This window comes from Perca flavescens, chromosome 6 (genome assembly GCF_004354835.1).
Source record: "Perca flavescens isolate YP-PL-M2 chromosome 6, PFLA_1.0, whole genome shotgun sequence".
NCBI classification, from domain to species: domain Eukaryota; kingdom Metazoa; phylum Chordata; class Actinopteri; order Perciformes; family Percidae; genus Perca; species Perca flavescens.
In genome coordinates this window covers 29,263,741-29,278,272 of record NC_041336.1, presented here as the reverse complement: position 1 = coordinate 29,278,272, position 14,532 = coordinate 29,263,741, and the positions used below count along the sequence as shown (strand labels likewise).

The window sequence follows — 14,532 nt, the reverse complement described above, 5'->3', positions numbered from 1 at the left end:
ACTTTTTCAACATGCTATTAGAGATGGCCCGATACCATTTTTTGCTTCCCGATACCGATTCCGATACCTGAACTTGTGTATCGCCCGATACCGAGTACCGATCCGATACCAGTGTGTCATATGTTTTATTATGTTTACTAACTGTATACTACTATCCCTGTATAGATGTGATATTATTTCTATCTTTGTGAAACATGAACAAACACAAACAATGAACGCCACAGAACTTTCTTTTATTGTCCAGTTTGACAGTCAGTTATAACGGAAAAAGAACATAAATAATCTACTTTAACATATATTTTCTTTAGGGCTTTATTACGTGGTATCGGATTGGTGCATTAACTCCAGTACTTCCCTATACCGATACCAGCGTTTTAGGCAGTATCGGAGCCGATACCGATACTGGTATCGGTATCGGAACATCTCTACATGCTATACTATGACCGTTTTCAACTTTTTTCTACATGCTATACTATGACCTTTTTTTTTACTTTATTCAACATGCTATACTATGACCTTTTTTAGACTTTCTCAACATGCTTTACTATAACTTTTTTAGACATGCTAACTATGACCTTTTTTCGACTTTTTTCTACATGCTATACTATGAAGTATTTAAAGACTTTATTCAACATGCTATACTATGACCTTTTTAATACTTTATTCAACATGCTATGCTATGATTTTTTTCGACTTTTTTCAACATGCTATACTATGACCTTTTTTAGACTTTTTCGACATGCTTTACTATGACCTTTTTTAGACTTTTTTTCTATATGCTATATTATGACCTATTTTAAGACTTTATTCAACATGCTATACTATGATTTTTTTTTAACTTTTTTAGACATGCTATACTATGACCTATTTTAGACTTTTTTCTATATGATATACTATGACGTATTTTAAGACTTTATTCAACATGCTATACTATGACCTTTTTTAAGACTTTTTTCAACATGCTATACTATGACCTTTTTTTAGACTTTTTTCGACATGCTATACTATGACCTTTTTTTAGACTTTATTCGACATGCTATACTATGACTTTTTTAGACATGCTATACTATGACCTTTTTTCAACTTTATTCAACATGCTATACTATGACTTTTTAGACATGCTAACTATGACCTTTTTTCGACTTTTTTCTATATACTATGACGTATTTAAAGACTTTATTCAACATGCTATACTATGATTTTTTTTACTTTTTTAGACATGCTATACTATGACCTTTTTAGACTTTTTTCTATGTGCTATACTATGACCTTTTTTAAGACTTTATTCAACATGCTATACTATGACCTTTTTTCGACTTTTTTCGACATACTATACTGTCTTTTTTCAACTTTTTTAATCATGCTATACTATTGACTTTTTTCGACATGCTATACTAGGACTTTTTTGACATGCAATACTAGGACTTTTTTCAACATACTATACTCAGACTTTTTTCAACATGATATACTATGACCTTTTTTTAAGACTTCATTTGACATGCTATACTATGACCTTTTTTTAGACTTTATTCGATATGCTATACTGTGACTTTTTTAGACATGCTGTACTATGACCTTTTTTCAACTTTATTCTATATGCTATACTATGACCTTTTATTGACTTTTTTTGACATGTTATATGACATTTTTTAGACTTACTACTATACATAGTAACATACTATACTATGACTTTTTTTTAGACTTTTTTCCACATGCTATACCATGACTTTTTGATGTAAGTAACAAATAATAGAACGAACAAGAGCTTTTAGAGCTTCAGGAATAGGTCACCAAGATGAGCTCTGGCTCAACTGACATAATCTGTGGTTAAAGGATCAAACCCCCGTTCTGTCTTGAGAGTTTTTCATTTTCTGTCCTCAGTAATTTGAACGATATCAACATTTTTCGACATGCTATAGCATGACTTTTTCTAAATTTTTTGACATATTATACTATGACTTTTTTTGTACTTTTTTCAACATACTATACTATGAAATTTTTTGACATACTATACTATGACTTATTTTGACTTTTTGCGACATTTTCGACATGCTATACCATGACTGTTTTTACTTTTTTCAACTGTCTTTTTCGACACAATATACTATGACTTTTTTCAACATACTACACATTGACTTTTTGTCAATGTTTTTCATCATACTATACTATGACATTTTTACCACTTTTTTCGAGATACTATACTTCAACTTTTCTTCGACATGCTGACATGCAGGACTTATTAATAATTTTTTCGCTATACTACATGACTATCACTTTTTTCTACATATTATAACATTACTTTATCACTTTTTTTGACATACTATACTATGACTTTTTAATGGCTTATTTCAACATACTATGTTATGGCTATTTTCTACATACTATACTAAGGCCTTTTTTGACATATTATGCTATGACTTTTTCGACATGCTATTACTTTTTACTTATTTTAAATGTACTTCTTTTTTTCAAAATAACTATACTATGGCTATTTTCTACATACTGAAAGGGCAGCGAGGGGGCAAGACTTGCAGGAAATTGCCGCAGGTCGGATTCGAACCCTGGGCCTTTTCTTCATACTATACTATGACTTATTTAATCATATTTTAAATATAATATACTATTATTTTTTTATCCCTTTTCTCGAACTGCTATACTATGACTTTTTAATGGTTTTTGAGCCATGAGACATGAGATCCTCTCATCTAACTCTAGAAAGTGAAGAAGAATATTTTCCAAAATGTGAAACCATTCCCTTATTAAGGGGGAAATAAAAGACACAATCAAAACAAATGCAAGTTTAAATTAGTAGAAAAATTACTTTATTCTTAATTTATTATGGACAATAGAAAATACAACTGCAAAAAAGGGGGGAAAAGCTCACTGTCTGTACATTGGCTTTGCTTCATTACAAATACAACATTATGTTCAAATTACACATTTCCAACCAATCCTTGTTATGGCGGTTCATCAGAAAATATACGCAATCTAACTACACTATTTACAGAATGAACTACAGTAAAAGAAGAAGTTGGAGCTGTGAGTCTGAATGATATGACAACAGGAAACAACGTTCAGTCAAAAAACCTCGTACAGCATTAAATCCGACAAAAAGTGTCCTCACAGCTCACGTCAAGCTGTTCCACTTTGGGCACTCTTTTCTAACTAAAACGAACAGGTAACAAACTGCAAAAGACATTTCACTTGAAGATGAAATATGTACAGTACAAATATGTAAAAAAAATATTAAATATTTCTTGTAGACCCATGAAAAAAGCTTTCTACAGTAGGTTATTGAAGACATGACAGCAGTACAGTTGTTTGGAGCTTTGTGTACATCCCTGTGCATGCTGAAGTAACAAAACACTCGTCTCTGGGTAGCTTTGTTGCAGAATAAAGTTTCCTCTCTTTCCAACAGGGTCAGCATGAGAGGGACCTGCATTTCCTGACTGGGATGACTGTGTTTATTGAGCCAAACCTCTCCGGAGGTTATCGTATTGATGGCAATCAGACGGTAGAAAAACAGATAAAAGTCATTAAGCCAATCACAGGGAACCAGACTCCCTTTACTTCACTGCTAATTTGGATAAACAGCAGGGGGCTGCTACTAGGGTAAAAGCCCTCGCTATACAGTGGAGCAAATCTATAGTCTTCGATCTTTTTCTAACCAAATAAGCCTTTTGAGAGAAGGAAAATGTTTGGCTGTTTAGTTCTTAATCAGTGTCAGCACACTGTACTCTCCGACTCTGGAACTGGTGTGGTTTGTGGTCAGGGGAAGACATTGTGCCAGTCTGCAGATGATTCAGGAACCACTTCCAGGTCAAGCTCCGGTGTTACCTCGACCTGGTGTGCTGAGTCTTCTTGGCTCAGGGAGACGTCTTGGATCTGACCTGGAGGGACACAGAATGAAAAGGGGTTTGCATGACTCACGTGCAGTAAAAGACTCCTTGAGATAATCGCAACACTTTGTCAACCAGGAGGAAAGCCCATTTAAACACATATACAGCGCCAGCAGCTCTGATTCTGTATTCAATTTGCCAGTGGCTGTCATGCAAATGAAACCATTAGTCAAAAAGCAATCTTCTGCTCCTCCCTCCTCCCACCATTTGTTTCAGTAGCTCACATTCTCTCCGTTTGCGCTTCTAAAAATGAAATGTCTGTTGCACAAACTATATAATAAGACTTGACAGATATGGAATATGCTCATTGTGAGTTGTAAATATGATATGAGCCATGTGTCATTGTGCATTCAGCCTAAAATAATTTGAGCACAAAACAACAAGTCACTTTGGCGCATGCTGAGAGATTCAGACACGCTTTTTCTACTGCTGCAGGCCACGCACTGAATTATATTTTACAGTGGGAGTCATTTAATTATCTCCCTCTACTTTTGCTCTTTATATCAGAAACACTTCTAACACATATTCATTAAGTTGCAAGCTAGTGTGCGCCCTGAGTCCTCCAGTATTTTGCACAAGCAAAAGCTGTAAAAGAGAGTGTTGAACAGCCACACAGACGTAAAAAAAACATTTTACATCATGAACATGCCTACGATCACATGTAGGCACGATTTGTCCAAACCGAAATGACTTTTCCAGAAGTTACACAATATTTTACACATTTCTGATTATCTGACCTGGTACTATGTGCTTTGTTTTCAACAGGTCTTGCAGGATTTGCATTAAAATCTTAGAAAACACAGTGAAACGCGGTGTGCCCTAATCTTTTAGAGTCTGGGTCTTATTCCCAAAAAACAACAGAAATCAATGTTTCAGAAATGACATTTTAAATTATCTGCACCCAGTGGGGGAACCTGAGTGGAAACTTCTGTGGAAGTGTTGAACAGATCTGTCAGCATCGTTCTCCTGCTCAGTAATTGTCCATAGATGCCTGCCAGGTTCCAAGGTGAGTGTTTTTGTGTGTGTGTGTGTGTGTGTGTGTGTGTGTGTTGTTTGTGTTTGTGTGTGTTTGTGTTTGTTTGTGTGTGTGTGTGTGTGTGTGTGTGTGTGTGTGTGTGTGTGTGTGTGTGTGTGTGTGTGTTTGTGTTTGTGTTTGTGTTTCTGTGTGTGTGTGTGTGTGTGTGTGTGTTGTGTGTGTGTGTGTGTGTGTTTGTGTTTGTTTGTGTGTGTGTGTGTGTGTGTGTGTGTGTGTGTGTGTGTTTGTGTTTGTGTTTTGTTTGTGTGTGTGTGTGTGTGTGTGTGTGTGTTTGTGTTTGTATGTGTGTGTGTGTGTGTGTGTGTGTGTGTGTGTGTGTTGGTCCAACTCTTGGCCAAGGTTAACCCAAAGGGGAGAAACAACCTAAACCTTAACCAAGGCTGTCGGGAAGAAGTACTGACTAAACATTCAGGACGTGCATCTGCTCAAATCAAAGAGTGAGCCGTTCTGACCGCTTTTGACAAACAAAATCAATGCACCTGTGATGGTAGTTTTTCTGCTCCACAATATCAGAGAGTCTGCTAGACGGGGGCGTGTGTGTGCATGCACATTAGTGGAGAGCCTAAGGGGTGACTGAGCATTGGCATAAGGCTCATTATCAGCGGATAATGACAAGGATCATCAAGTGAAAAAACCACAGACACAGAACTTGAGTGTGAGGGATTGTTAATGTTCCACAGGGACAGGCCAACACTGTCTCCCAGCACGGACACCTTTAAATGTACAGTGTCTTCCAAACACAGTGTCTGTTATATAAGGCAGGGGTCTTTAATGTTTTTAAGACTAGGGACCCATTAGCTGAAAGAGAGACCCCCTAGTGCATACATTGTATACAATTGAGTTGCATATTAAACTGGGCCAAATGGATGAAAATGGTTATTATTTATACATTGTGTTTTAACGTTAAACATATACGTGGAAGGCACAGTGAATCCTTAAGCTTAACTGTACGGCTACCATAGTGGCTACCTTACCTATAGCAAGCTTATCTTCAATGTGTACTTCTTTTTTATAACAAATAGGCAAATTTGTCTTTGCTACTAATGTGTTGGATTCCTATTAATGTATATTTTCAGACATTTTAATTTTGAAAAAATAAACTATCAGTATTTCTATTATTTAGCATAATTTGGCGGACCCGCTGCACTAACTCTGAGGACCCCCTAGGGGTGAAGATCTGTGATATAAAGCATGTGGACTCTGTGTGATAGCCATGAGACACACGCACGCACGCACCAGTAGTACTAAGTGAAGTTGAAAGAGAGACGCAACAGAGAGATGATTACTAGCTTTTGTTGCCCAGCTGCTTCAACAGCTGGCTGTACACCCAAGTGATGTTTGTGTGTGTGCACTGGTGTGATGCCAGTCAGCTACTCACCGTAGCCGTGGGATCTCTTCATGTGGTGTTTCATGTTGCTCTTCTGCGTAAACTTGATGCTGCACACCTCACACTTGAAGGGCTTCTTTCCAGTGTGTTTGACCATGTGCACTTGCAGAGCGCTCTTCTGGTTGAAGGCCTTGTCGCACTGATTGCACTTGAAGGGCCGTTCGCCTGCAGGAAAACACAGAGCCGCAGGTCAGTTAGAACTCAAGGTCGTTGCGTTTAGTATGTCCATGCATTATAATGGTGACGTCAGATCAACTGTGATATACAATACTGTAGTTTGGTATAATTAGCGCAAATGAATGAAGCCATGGTTGAGTTGAGATAATTGGACTCTATAAATATGTAAAGTGACAGAGCAAGCATTAACAGCTAACCGCAAAAAAGCAACTAGCTGTTCAAGCCCTAAATAATCCTCCTACACATACACTATTCTGCAGCTATTTATTTGATTAAGCAATGTTCACACATGCACACACAGACATGGCTATACACAGTGCAATTGGTACTACTTTGTGTAAAATCGTGCTCTGCCATTTTAATATCCATGGTTAGTACATGGTGTTGATTTAAAAAAAAAAAAAAAAAAACTCATATTCTTGCCTCATAAATGAACCAACCTAATGATAAACTTTCTTGTGTACATGTAGATGAGTGTCTGTGATGCGAGTTATAATCCACTAGGCACCAGATGAGGGCCAAATTAGCCCTGGCCGACTGTATCTTCCTTGACAACTTCCACAATGCAAACATAACTAAACATGGCAACACTGAGTGCTTAGGATTTCACTGAAAGATGAGACATTCAAGGCATTTAGCTGCTCATTCGCTGTGCCTGAATTGGTAAGTCTGACAGGGAAAGTTGATGAAATATTACCACGTCTGTGTAAGATCCTGTTTTCACATTTGGTTATTTTTACCATGTTGTTTTAGCCTAGAAATCTAGACGGACCCTAACGGCAGGAAATGTAATTTGCAGCCAGGGGGTCTAGCAACTCTACGTTGGCTTGCGAGCTGGAAAAGCCAAACTCTGGCCGGGCCAATCACATCATGTATAGAGTCGGTAGGCAGGCTTAACATAATGACGGCAGAGTTACGACGGTTCTGCGTGAATTCCCTGCTACTTGAAAACAAAGATGATGGCTGCTGCTGCTGCTGGCGAACAGCGGTCAGTGGAATCAACTTTAGACTCTGGAGACTTAGAGTTAAGCTTTTCTTTGAGAAAAGAACAAAGAACGGCACTGAAGTCATTCTTAAAAAAGGAAGATGTGTTCGGAGTTTTGCCAACCGGATACCTTCTTCGTTGCTCTGCCTGGTTGTAGCGCTATCGTATTGCGTGCAGAGGGAATTTGAAAGACAACCGTTTATCCCGCCCCTCGGATTGAGCCCTGCCAATGGTCAAGCGAGACCACATCTTGATGTGGTCTCGCTTGTCAGGCTAATGTTGTTTAGGACTGTATCAGATTTACTAGATTTAGACACATTTTACTTGTTTTTACTAGTCAATAGTTAAAAATAAAACTCCCTGAGTGAACTAAGGAATATACAACATATATGCTTAGTGGAAACTAGGTTTGTTATTTGGGCAAACAGCTGTTGCCCTGATGTGGAGCAATCAAAACCTTTTTTTCCTCCCCCGTCAGTTAAACATTTTATCATAAGCATGGTGATGTAGTAATTCACTGTGGAATTTCTGACATACAGTATACAGTTTGTGGACCAAGTAACCTACACCGATGATAGGTGTGCACACAGCACTCTAAACATACTGTAGATTTGACCTACACGTTTCCATGGTGCTCAAATGTTCCTCTACGCTCACACAACTTCCCTAAACTTCACAGATGCATGATATTACCCATTCCTGCTGGGAAACAGATGAACTGTTATCCCTTAATATCCATAATAACACAGGGACCTAGGTAGTTATGGCGCCCCAATATAAGCTTTCATTCCGAATGCTTAAAATGTTTAAGTTTGCTACAATGTAACATCTCCGGTCTCTCTTTCTTCATTTATTCTTGAATGTACTGTAGTGAGTGACAGAGAACAAGCTGTACCCAGCATACATTCAGCGGTGTAACAGTTAATACGGGTCCCCTTTAAATACACATAACGCACTACTAATAAATATGTCCCGGAGATTGCAAGAGCTCACACTCAACACTGCATCTCCTAGGGTCCTCAGTCGATCGGACAAATGGTTGTCGAGAAAATCAAAGGACGAACAGACAGACACTCCTAAGATATATAAATAAATAAATACCAAGTTATATATAAAGATGAATGAACACAAATAAATATGTAAAATGAACCAAACAACTTTGGGGCTCAATAGGTAGTGTAGGCTCACTATAAAGATAAAATTAATTTTAATTTCCATGGCAATGTTGTGATTTTTGTTGTGACATTCACTGTGCAAACTTGTTCCACAATGCTCTTACCTGTGTGCGTTCGGTTGTGTCTCTCCAGCTGGCTGCGCTTGGCGAAGGCCTTCACGCAGGAGGAGCAGTTGAAGACTCGGGGCTTCTGGGAACTGGGTGACGGGCCCGGCTGGTGTACTCGCTCATGTTCCTGTAGACAGAAAAATTCATTTTACTGTTTACTGTTTTACTTTACCATACAAGGTCAATCTACTTATTTGGGTCTAAGGTTATTATAATGATGTGCTCTGCTGCTGGGCGGATTGCTGATGCAATAAGTTGAAAAACAAAACACTGTGTGTGTGTGTGGACATTGGTGATATTGAGAAAATGCTTGTTTTTATATTATGTACTTGATCCCTTGAAGCTAATGTTACATTATGCATGTTATGTTGCTTTTTGATGATTGACTCATATATTTCATCAAGTTAAAATATTTCATAGTTTAGAGGCAAAATACTACGTATGGTAATTGGAAAATCTAACCATTATGCCTCCACATAATCTTTTCATGTGTACTTAATGGTTACCGGATACATTTTATTTCTGTCATCAGTTTAGAACAGGTAAGAACAGGTAAAACTGCTACACACTGTGTAACTGTGTCGTTCAACTGAAAATATTATTTGATCAATTGACCAACCCAGCCTCTCAAATGTGGGAATATTATGCTTTGTCATGTAAGATAGTAAACTTACAATCTTTGGGTTTTGGGCTTATTGGTGAAAACTATTTTTTTTTTATGCGGAAGACCTTGAAACGCTGATCAATCAGAGCAGGTTTTGCTTTTGTTGGGAGGGATGCTCAAAGAGACATGCACTTAAACTGATTATTTCTGACAGAGGGTAATTACAGGTATATTCACACAGACAGTATGAGAAAAATAAAGTTTTTTGAACATTAAAGCATGTGATCAAGTTCTAGCAGAAAACCCAAAATACAAGTATGAACCTGAAAATAAGCATTATATGGGACCTTTAATGTTCCATGGGTGATAATCTGTCTCATCAACTTCTCAAAATGGGAATCTGGCAGCACCTACTACACTGACCAGACTACTATTCATAATTGTACTTTTAACCCTCAAAAGGTATCACAGTGAACAACCTGGGCCGTTTTATGATTATCATCATTATTCTGATACAATAATACCTTGGTTTACATTGTTGCATAAAAGGACTGAAAGAGCAGTGATATGTACCCACAATACTGATGATAATACTAAACCTATTAGCACTGAGCCATATTCGAGACAGATACTGGGCAGCACAAAGCAGATGGGCACACAGAGAAAAGAATGGAAACAATGGCATAATCAGAACATTCATGGGGAAATGGGCAAAAACAAATATGCTGTAACTGCATCAACTTTACAAGGAGATAAGAACGTCCAGAGGGTGTTTGGGCTCAATATAGAGGCAGTTTTTTATTAAAAGTGCCGCGGGTTAGTTTGGGTACACATTAGAACTTTAGAAAAAAAGCTTTCAAAAACATAACCAAAAAGCAGTTTCCATTGCCCAGTACCTTTTAGAAAGAGTTCCAAAAATTTTGAAATATTCCTTTAAAAAATGTAATTACACAATTCCATTACACGTTTCACAGCCTATAACTTGAACTTATACACGTCTTTGAATATTTGTAAAATTATATGTGAAATTATTATCTTAAACATGTATATTGTTTTGATGTATGGATCATTTGTTGTTGTAGTTGGAGAGCCTGTGTGGAAGAGTTATATCCTGTAGTAACATTTTTGTATTAAATTTCATAAAAAAAATGTTTTAATTAAATGTCTGAGTATGTGGGTTAGGGTTATGGAAAAAATAAGATAGATGGACAATTTTAATGACCAAGTAATTGTGAAAAGGATTGTAAGCAGATGTGATTCATTAACTTGGGCCGATACCCCAAATTCCCTTCATTTATCTGGCTTTTAAGGTCATGTAAGGTCTATGTGAGTGTACTGATTTTTCCAACCCATCAAGCAGGAATGCCTAGCTTTAATTATTTCTTGATAAAACATATTTTAAAACTTTATCATTGAATATCATCCTAGTGTTCCCAAATTATAAAGCCATGGTTTATGGTTGTCTGGCTATAATTAAATGGCAACGTTAATATTTGCAGGCAGGGCATGAAATTAACACCCGCCCATCCGCCAAATGCGGGTGAATTTTGCAATTGGCGGGTACCACTGTCAATCTACCTGCCACTTTGGTGGGTAGCCAATGAGAATTGAGTGATTCAGATGTGTAACTATCGGTAAGCAGGGTACGCGGTTGGTTACGGGCCTGGTCCAATCCGGGGCCCGCATCACTGGAAGACATTGATGGACAGCCGGGGCTCCCTGTCGCGCAGCCACTGACCAAGCGGGAGGGATAACGGGTCAAATTAATTTCCTTGTTTATGTTATGAAGACGAGACGTGTGTGTGACTTGTGTCGGTACACAATCCATTCTGCCTTCACGATCCGTTCTGTGCATGTGCAAGATAATACTGTTTTACGGAGGATACGACCTGCACGATCTGTTCACATTCTAACGTTAGTTTAGCTAACAGCTAATTCGGCTAACCGCTAGCTGACAGCTAGATTCAGTCTAAAATAACGTTAAGTCAAACTTAATGGGAAAAGCAGGCTACAGCTAAATTAAGACTTTACAGTAATAACAATAAAGACAAATATTGAGCGATTGTATTTTAAATGAGCACAAGTAAAGTAGAACTGACGCTGTTATATATGTTAACATTTATTTTCAAGTTTTATTTTGAGGGTCTTTTAAAGTTATTACATGCTGTCTCAGCTAGCGGTTAGCCGAATTAGCTGTTAGCTAAACTAACATTAGCTTGGCTGTTGACCGGAAGCGTGGAACAGATCGTGCAGTGTCGTAAATCCGCAAACATGCGCGAACATTTTGCGCATGTGCAGAACGGATCGCGCATGTGCAGAACGGATCGCGCATGTGCAGAAGAACGGATCGTGCAGGCAGAACGGATCGTGTACCGACAACTTGAACATCTCACACTTACCAACAAAACGTACAGCGAAAGACTGTGCAACACTTTGCAGACCGTCCTGCCAACATGTAGACATTGTAACATCAATGTACGCTGTAACGATTTTTCACTCTTAAGTATCTGAAAGTTGCTGCTGTTTCATCTTGTCAGCTGTCTGCAGCGGGCGGGCTGTTGCTCATTTTCTCCCACGACTGACGCGCACACACACACACACACACACACACACACACACACACACACACACACACACACACACACACGCACACACGCACACACACACACACACACACAAAATCACACACGGTGGATGCAGGAAAAAACGCAGTTGAGACCTACAGGATGACCTAAATTGAGGACAGCTACTTTATTGTAAGTGCAATGATAAGTTAAAGTCCAATATGAAACCGTATGAATGTGAGTCACAGCCCAGGTTAGGAAATTAATGAACAATGTAAAGCTCAACAAGCCACTGACAGATATGTTCATATTTGATTCATTCAATTGGGTGATGTTAGTGATAGGAGGACGGATAAGGCTGTGTAGCCAATAGGCTGCATAACTGATCGACTGGGAAGAAAAACGATACCGCTCAAATAGGTTATCTAAAAATTAAAATGTCGGGGTTCAATATCATCTCCCAACATATAACACCCTGCGAAGTAAAGCAGCTTCTTCATCAACGGGATCGTCGACAAAAGGAAATGCCATGTTTTGAGAAATACAAACGTTTTATAGTCTGCCTAACATGGTAAACCATAATAATTTTTTATTCATGCCGATAAACAGCGCTAAAATGCGCCTGATATAGACTGAATGAATGAATGAGGAAATGAAAGAGCGTTGTGTCAGAGGGATGAGGCTGAGAGAAACTCGAGGTTTCTTGAAGAAAACCTGCTCCCGACCAGGTTAGGTTCACAGGCTCAGTTACCATAGTAACTGACTCTGAGGTGAAGTTACAGAAAACCCAGAGTTCCCCTCATCTCAGGGTTAACAAACTCAGAGTTTTCATTAAACCTGCTTTCTGAAATACCACCCTGATTTTGTCAGTCCTCTCATCTCTTATATGCAGTGGTGTAACGAGCCAACACCGGACCCCTATGCAGTATTATCAAGGCGGGCCCCCCTTCTACAGCACGTGATGACGGCGCAATGTCCATGAGTAGGCTACCATGAATAGGACAGGAGAGGATCATAGAGACACAGCAAGTCCTGTTTTTCACCTTTTATGAGTCAAAAAAAAAAGGACAGGACAACAAAATGAAAAATTACAGTACTAGCAATTTATATTCTCACCACTGGGCCTTATTAATCATCTAAAATCAGCATCCAAGTTCTTGTTGCGGACTAATAAGGAGCCTGGGGACCAGAGGATGAAGTTCGGTCACTCTCACTGTGACACCCGCCTAATTCCTTTTCTCAAAAACAATTACTGCTCAGCATGTTGAGGCACATTTACAAAAGTAGAAGCCTATGCCACAATTGCCTTTGTTTTGAAATATTACACATGGTGGTAAAATAGCTTGTGTATAAAGCCATGTCCTCCTTCTCCTCTTTTTCTCCTGATCTGAGAGCCCGGCATTTATGTGCTTGAGTGCCTCGAACACACGAAGAGACACATGCTTCTCTTCCTAATTCGGCTGCAAAGCACCTCTCAATTGAAGTGTTTTGTTTGTTTGTGGAGAGTGACAAGTTAGAAGGGTCTATCTGAAACGCTACTTGATGAATTACCCTTATTTTTGCTTCAAAGAGTGAGAACGCACTGATTTCTCAGCCTGATGTGGAGGCACTGATTACTAAATAAAACAGAGTTTTATTCATCGGTTTTATTCACTTATATACAATGCTAAATTAAACGTACAGTATGTCATTTCCAGCCACTAGGGGTCAAAATCAAAACCATGGATGTAAACACAGACTTTTGATGACGTTGTCATATCCTGGTAGAAGGGAGTGAAGCAGATGGAATAGAAGTGAGAGGTCTCACTCTGTAGCTAAAATGGAGAGCTCAACACACAGGGTGAAAAGAGGAGCTGCAGCAATGTGCAGTACAACAAAAATATGTTTTTTGAAAATTAAACCACATAAACCTATTCTGGTACAACCTCTAAATACAATTATGAACCTGAAAATTAGCATAATATGAGCACTTTGCATGTAATTAATGGAAAAAAATGATGCTGTGTGGCAGAGAGAGTGCTGTATTTCTGCCTCTGAGTATAATTCTTTGACATTGTATGATTTACAGTTACGCTCTAATGTACCATATGGTTTCCAGGTGTTTGATGTGTTTTGACGGAAATCAGAGCAAATACAAGGGTCAAAGGTTATATGATGCCACTAACTAAAATTACAGATTTCTCTGGGATGGAACATTGTTAGAAACATTTGGAATAGCGTAAGTACACAACTAAAACATATTTATAACATAGGTATAATCATTTTTAGACATTTTAATGCAGAAATATAACATATATTGAAATAAAAATACGAGCCATATAAGCCATCAGTATCTTAAAAAACGTTTATCATCCAAGTACTACTGTTTTTACATGAGTTCTTACCTTCAGGTGTGTAGCTCTCTTAAAGGCTTTGTTACAGAGAGTGCAGACGTGGCAGCGGTCCTTGCCGTGAGCTTGTCTACAGTGCCGTCGCAGTGTGTTGGCATTCTGGCACACCTGATTACAGTAGTAACACTGGTTCCGATTATCAGCCTCCGTCTGGCCATCCTTCCCACCCTTATGGTCATCGTCAGTAATCTGAATACATCACAACATA

The 14,532-nt window shown here is 38.4% G+C and overlaps 1 protein-coding gene across 1 annotated transcript in view; it reads right to left on the bottom strand.

Annotated features, from left to right (window-relative positions):
* Positions 1–2,846: 2,846 nt before the first annotated feature.
* znf236 (zinc finger protein 236) overlaps positions 2,847–14,532 on the bottom strand; it is a 58,540-nt gene continuing 46,854 nt past the window's right edge. The window contains exons 29-32 of the mRNA XM_028581259.1: positions 14,319–14,513; positions 8,764–8,893; positions 6,314–6,487; positions 2,847–3,890 (exon numbers count right to left, since the gene is read on the bottom strand). Coding sequence (XP_028437060.1) covers positions 3,769–3,890; positions 6,314–6,487; positions 8,764–8,893; positions 14,319–14,513 — 621 coding nt within the window. The 3' untranslated portion in view covers positions 2,847–3,768. The remainder of the gene's footprint in view (positions 3,891–6,313; positions 6,488–8,763; positions 8,894–14,318; positions 14,514–14,532) is intronic.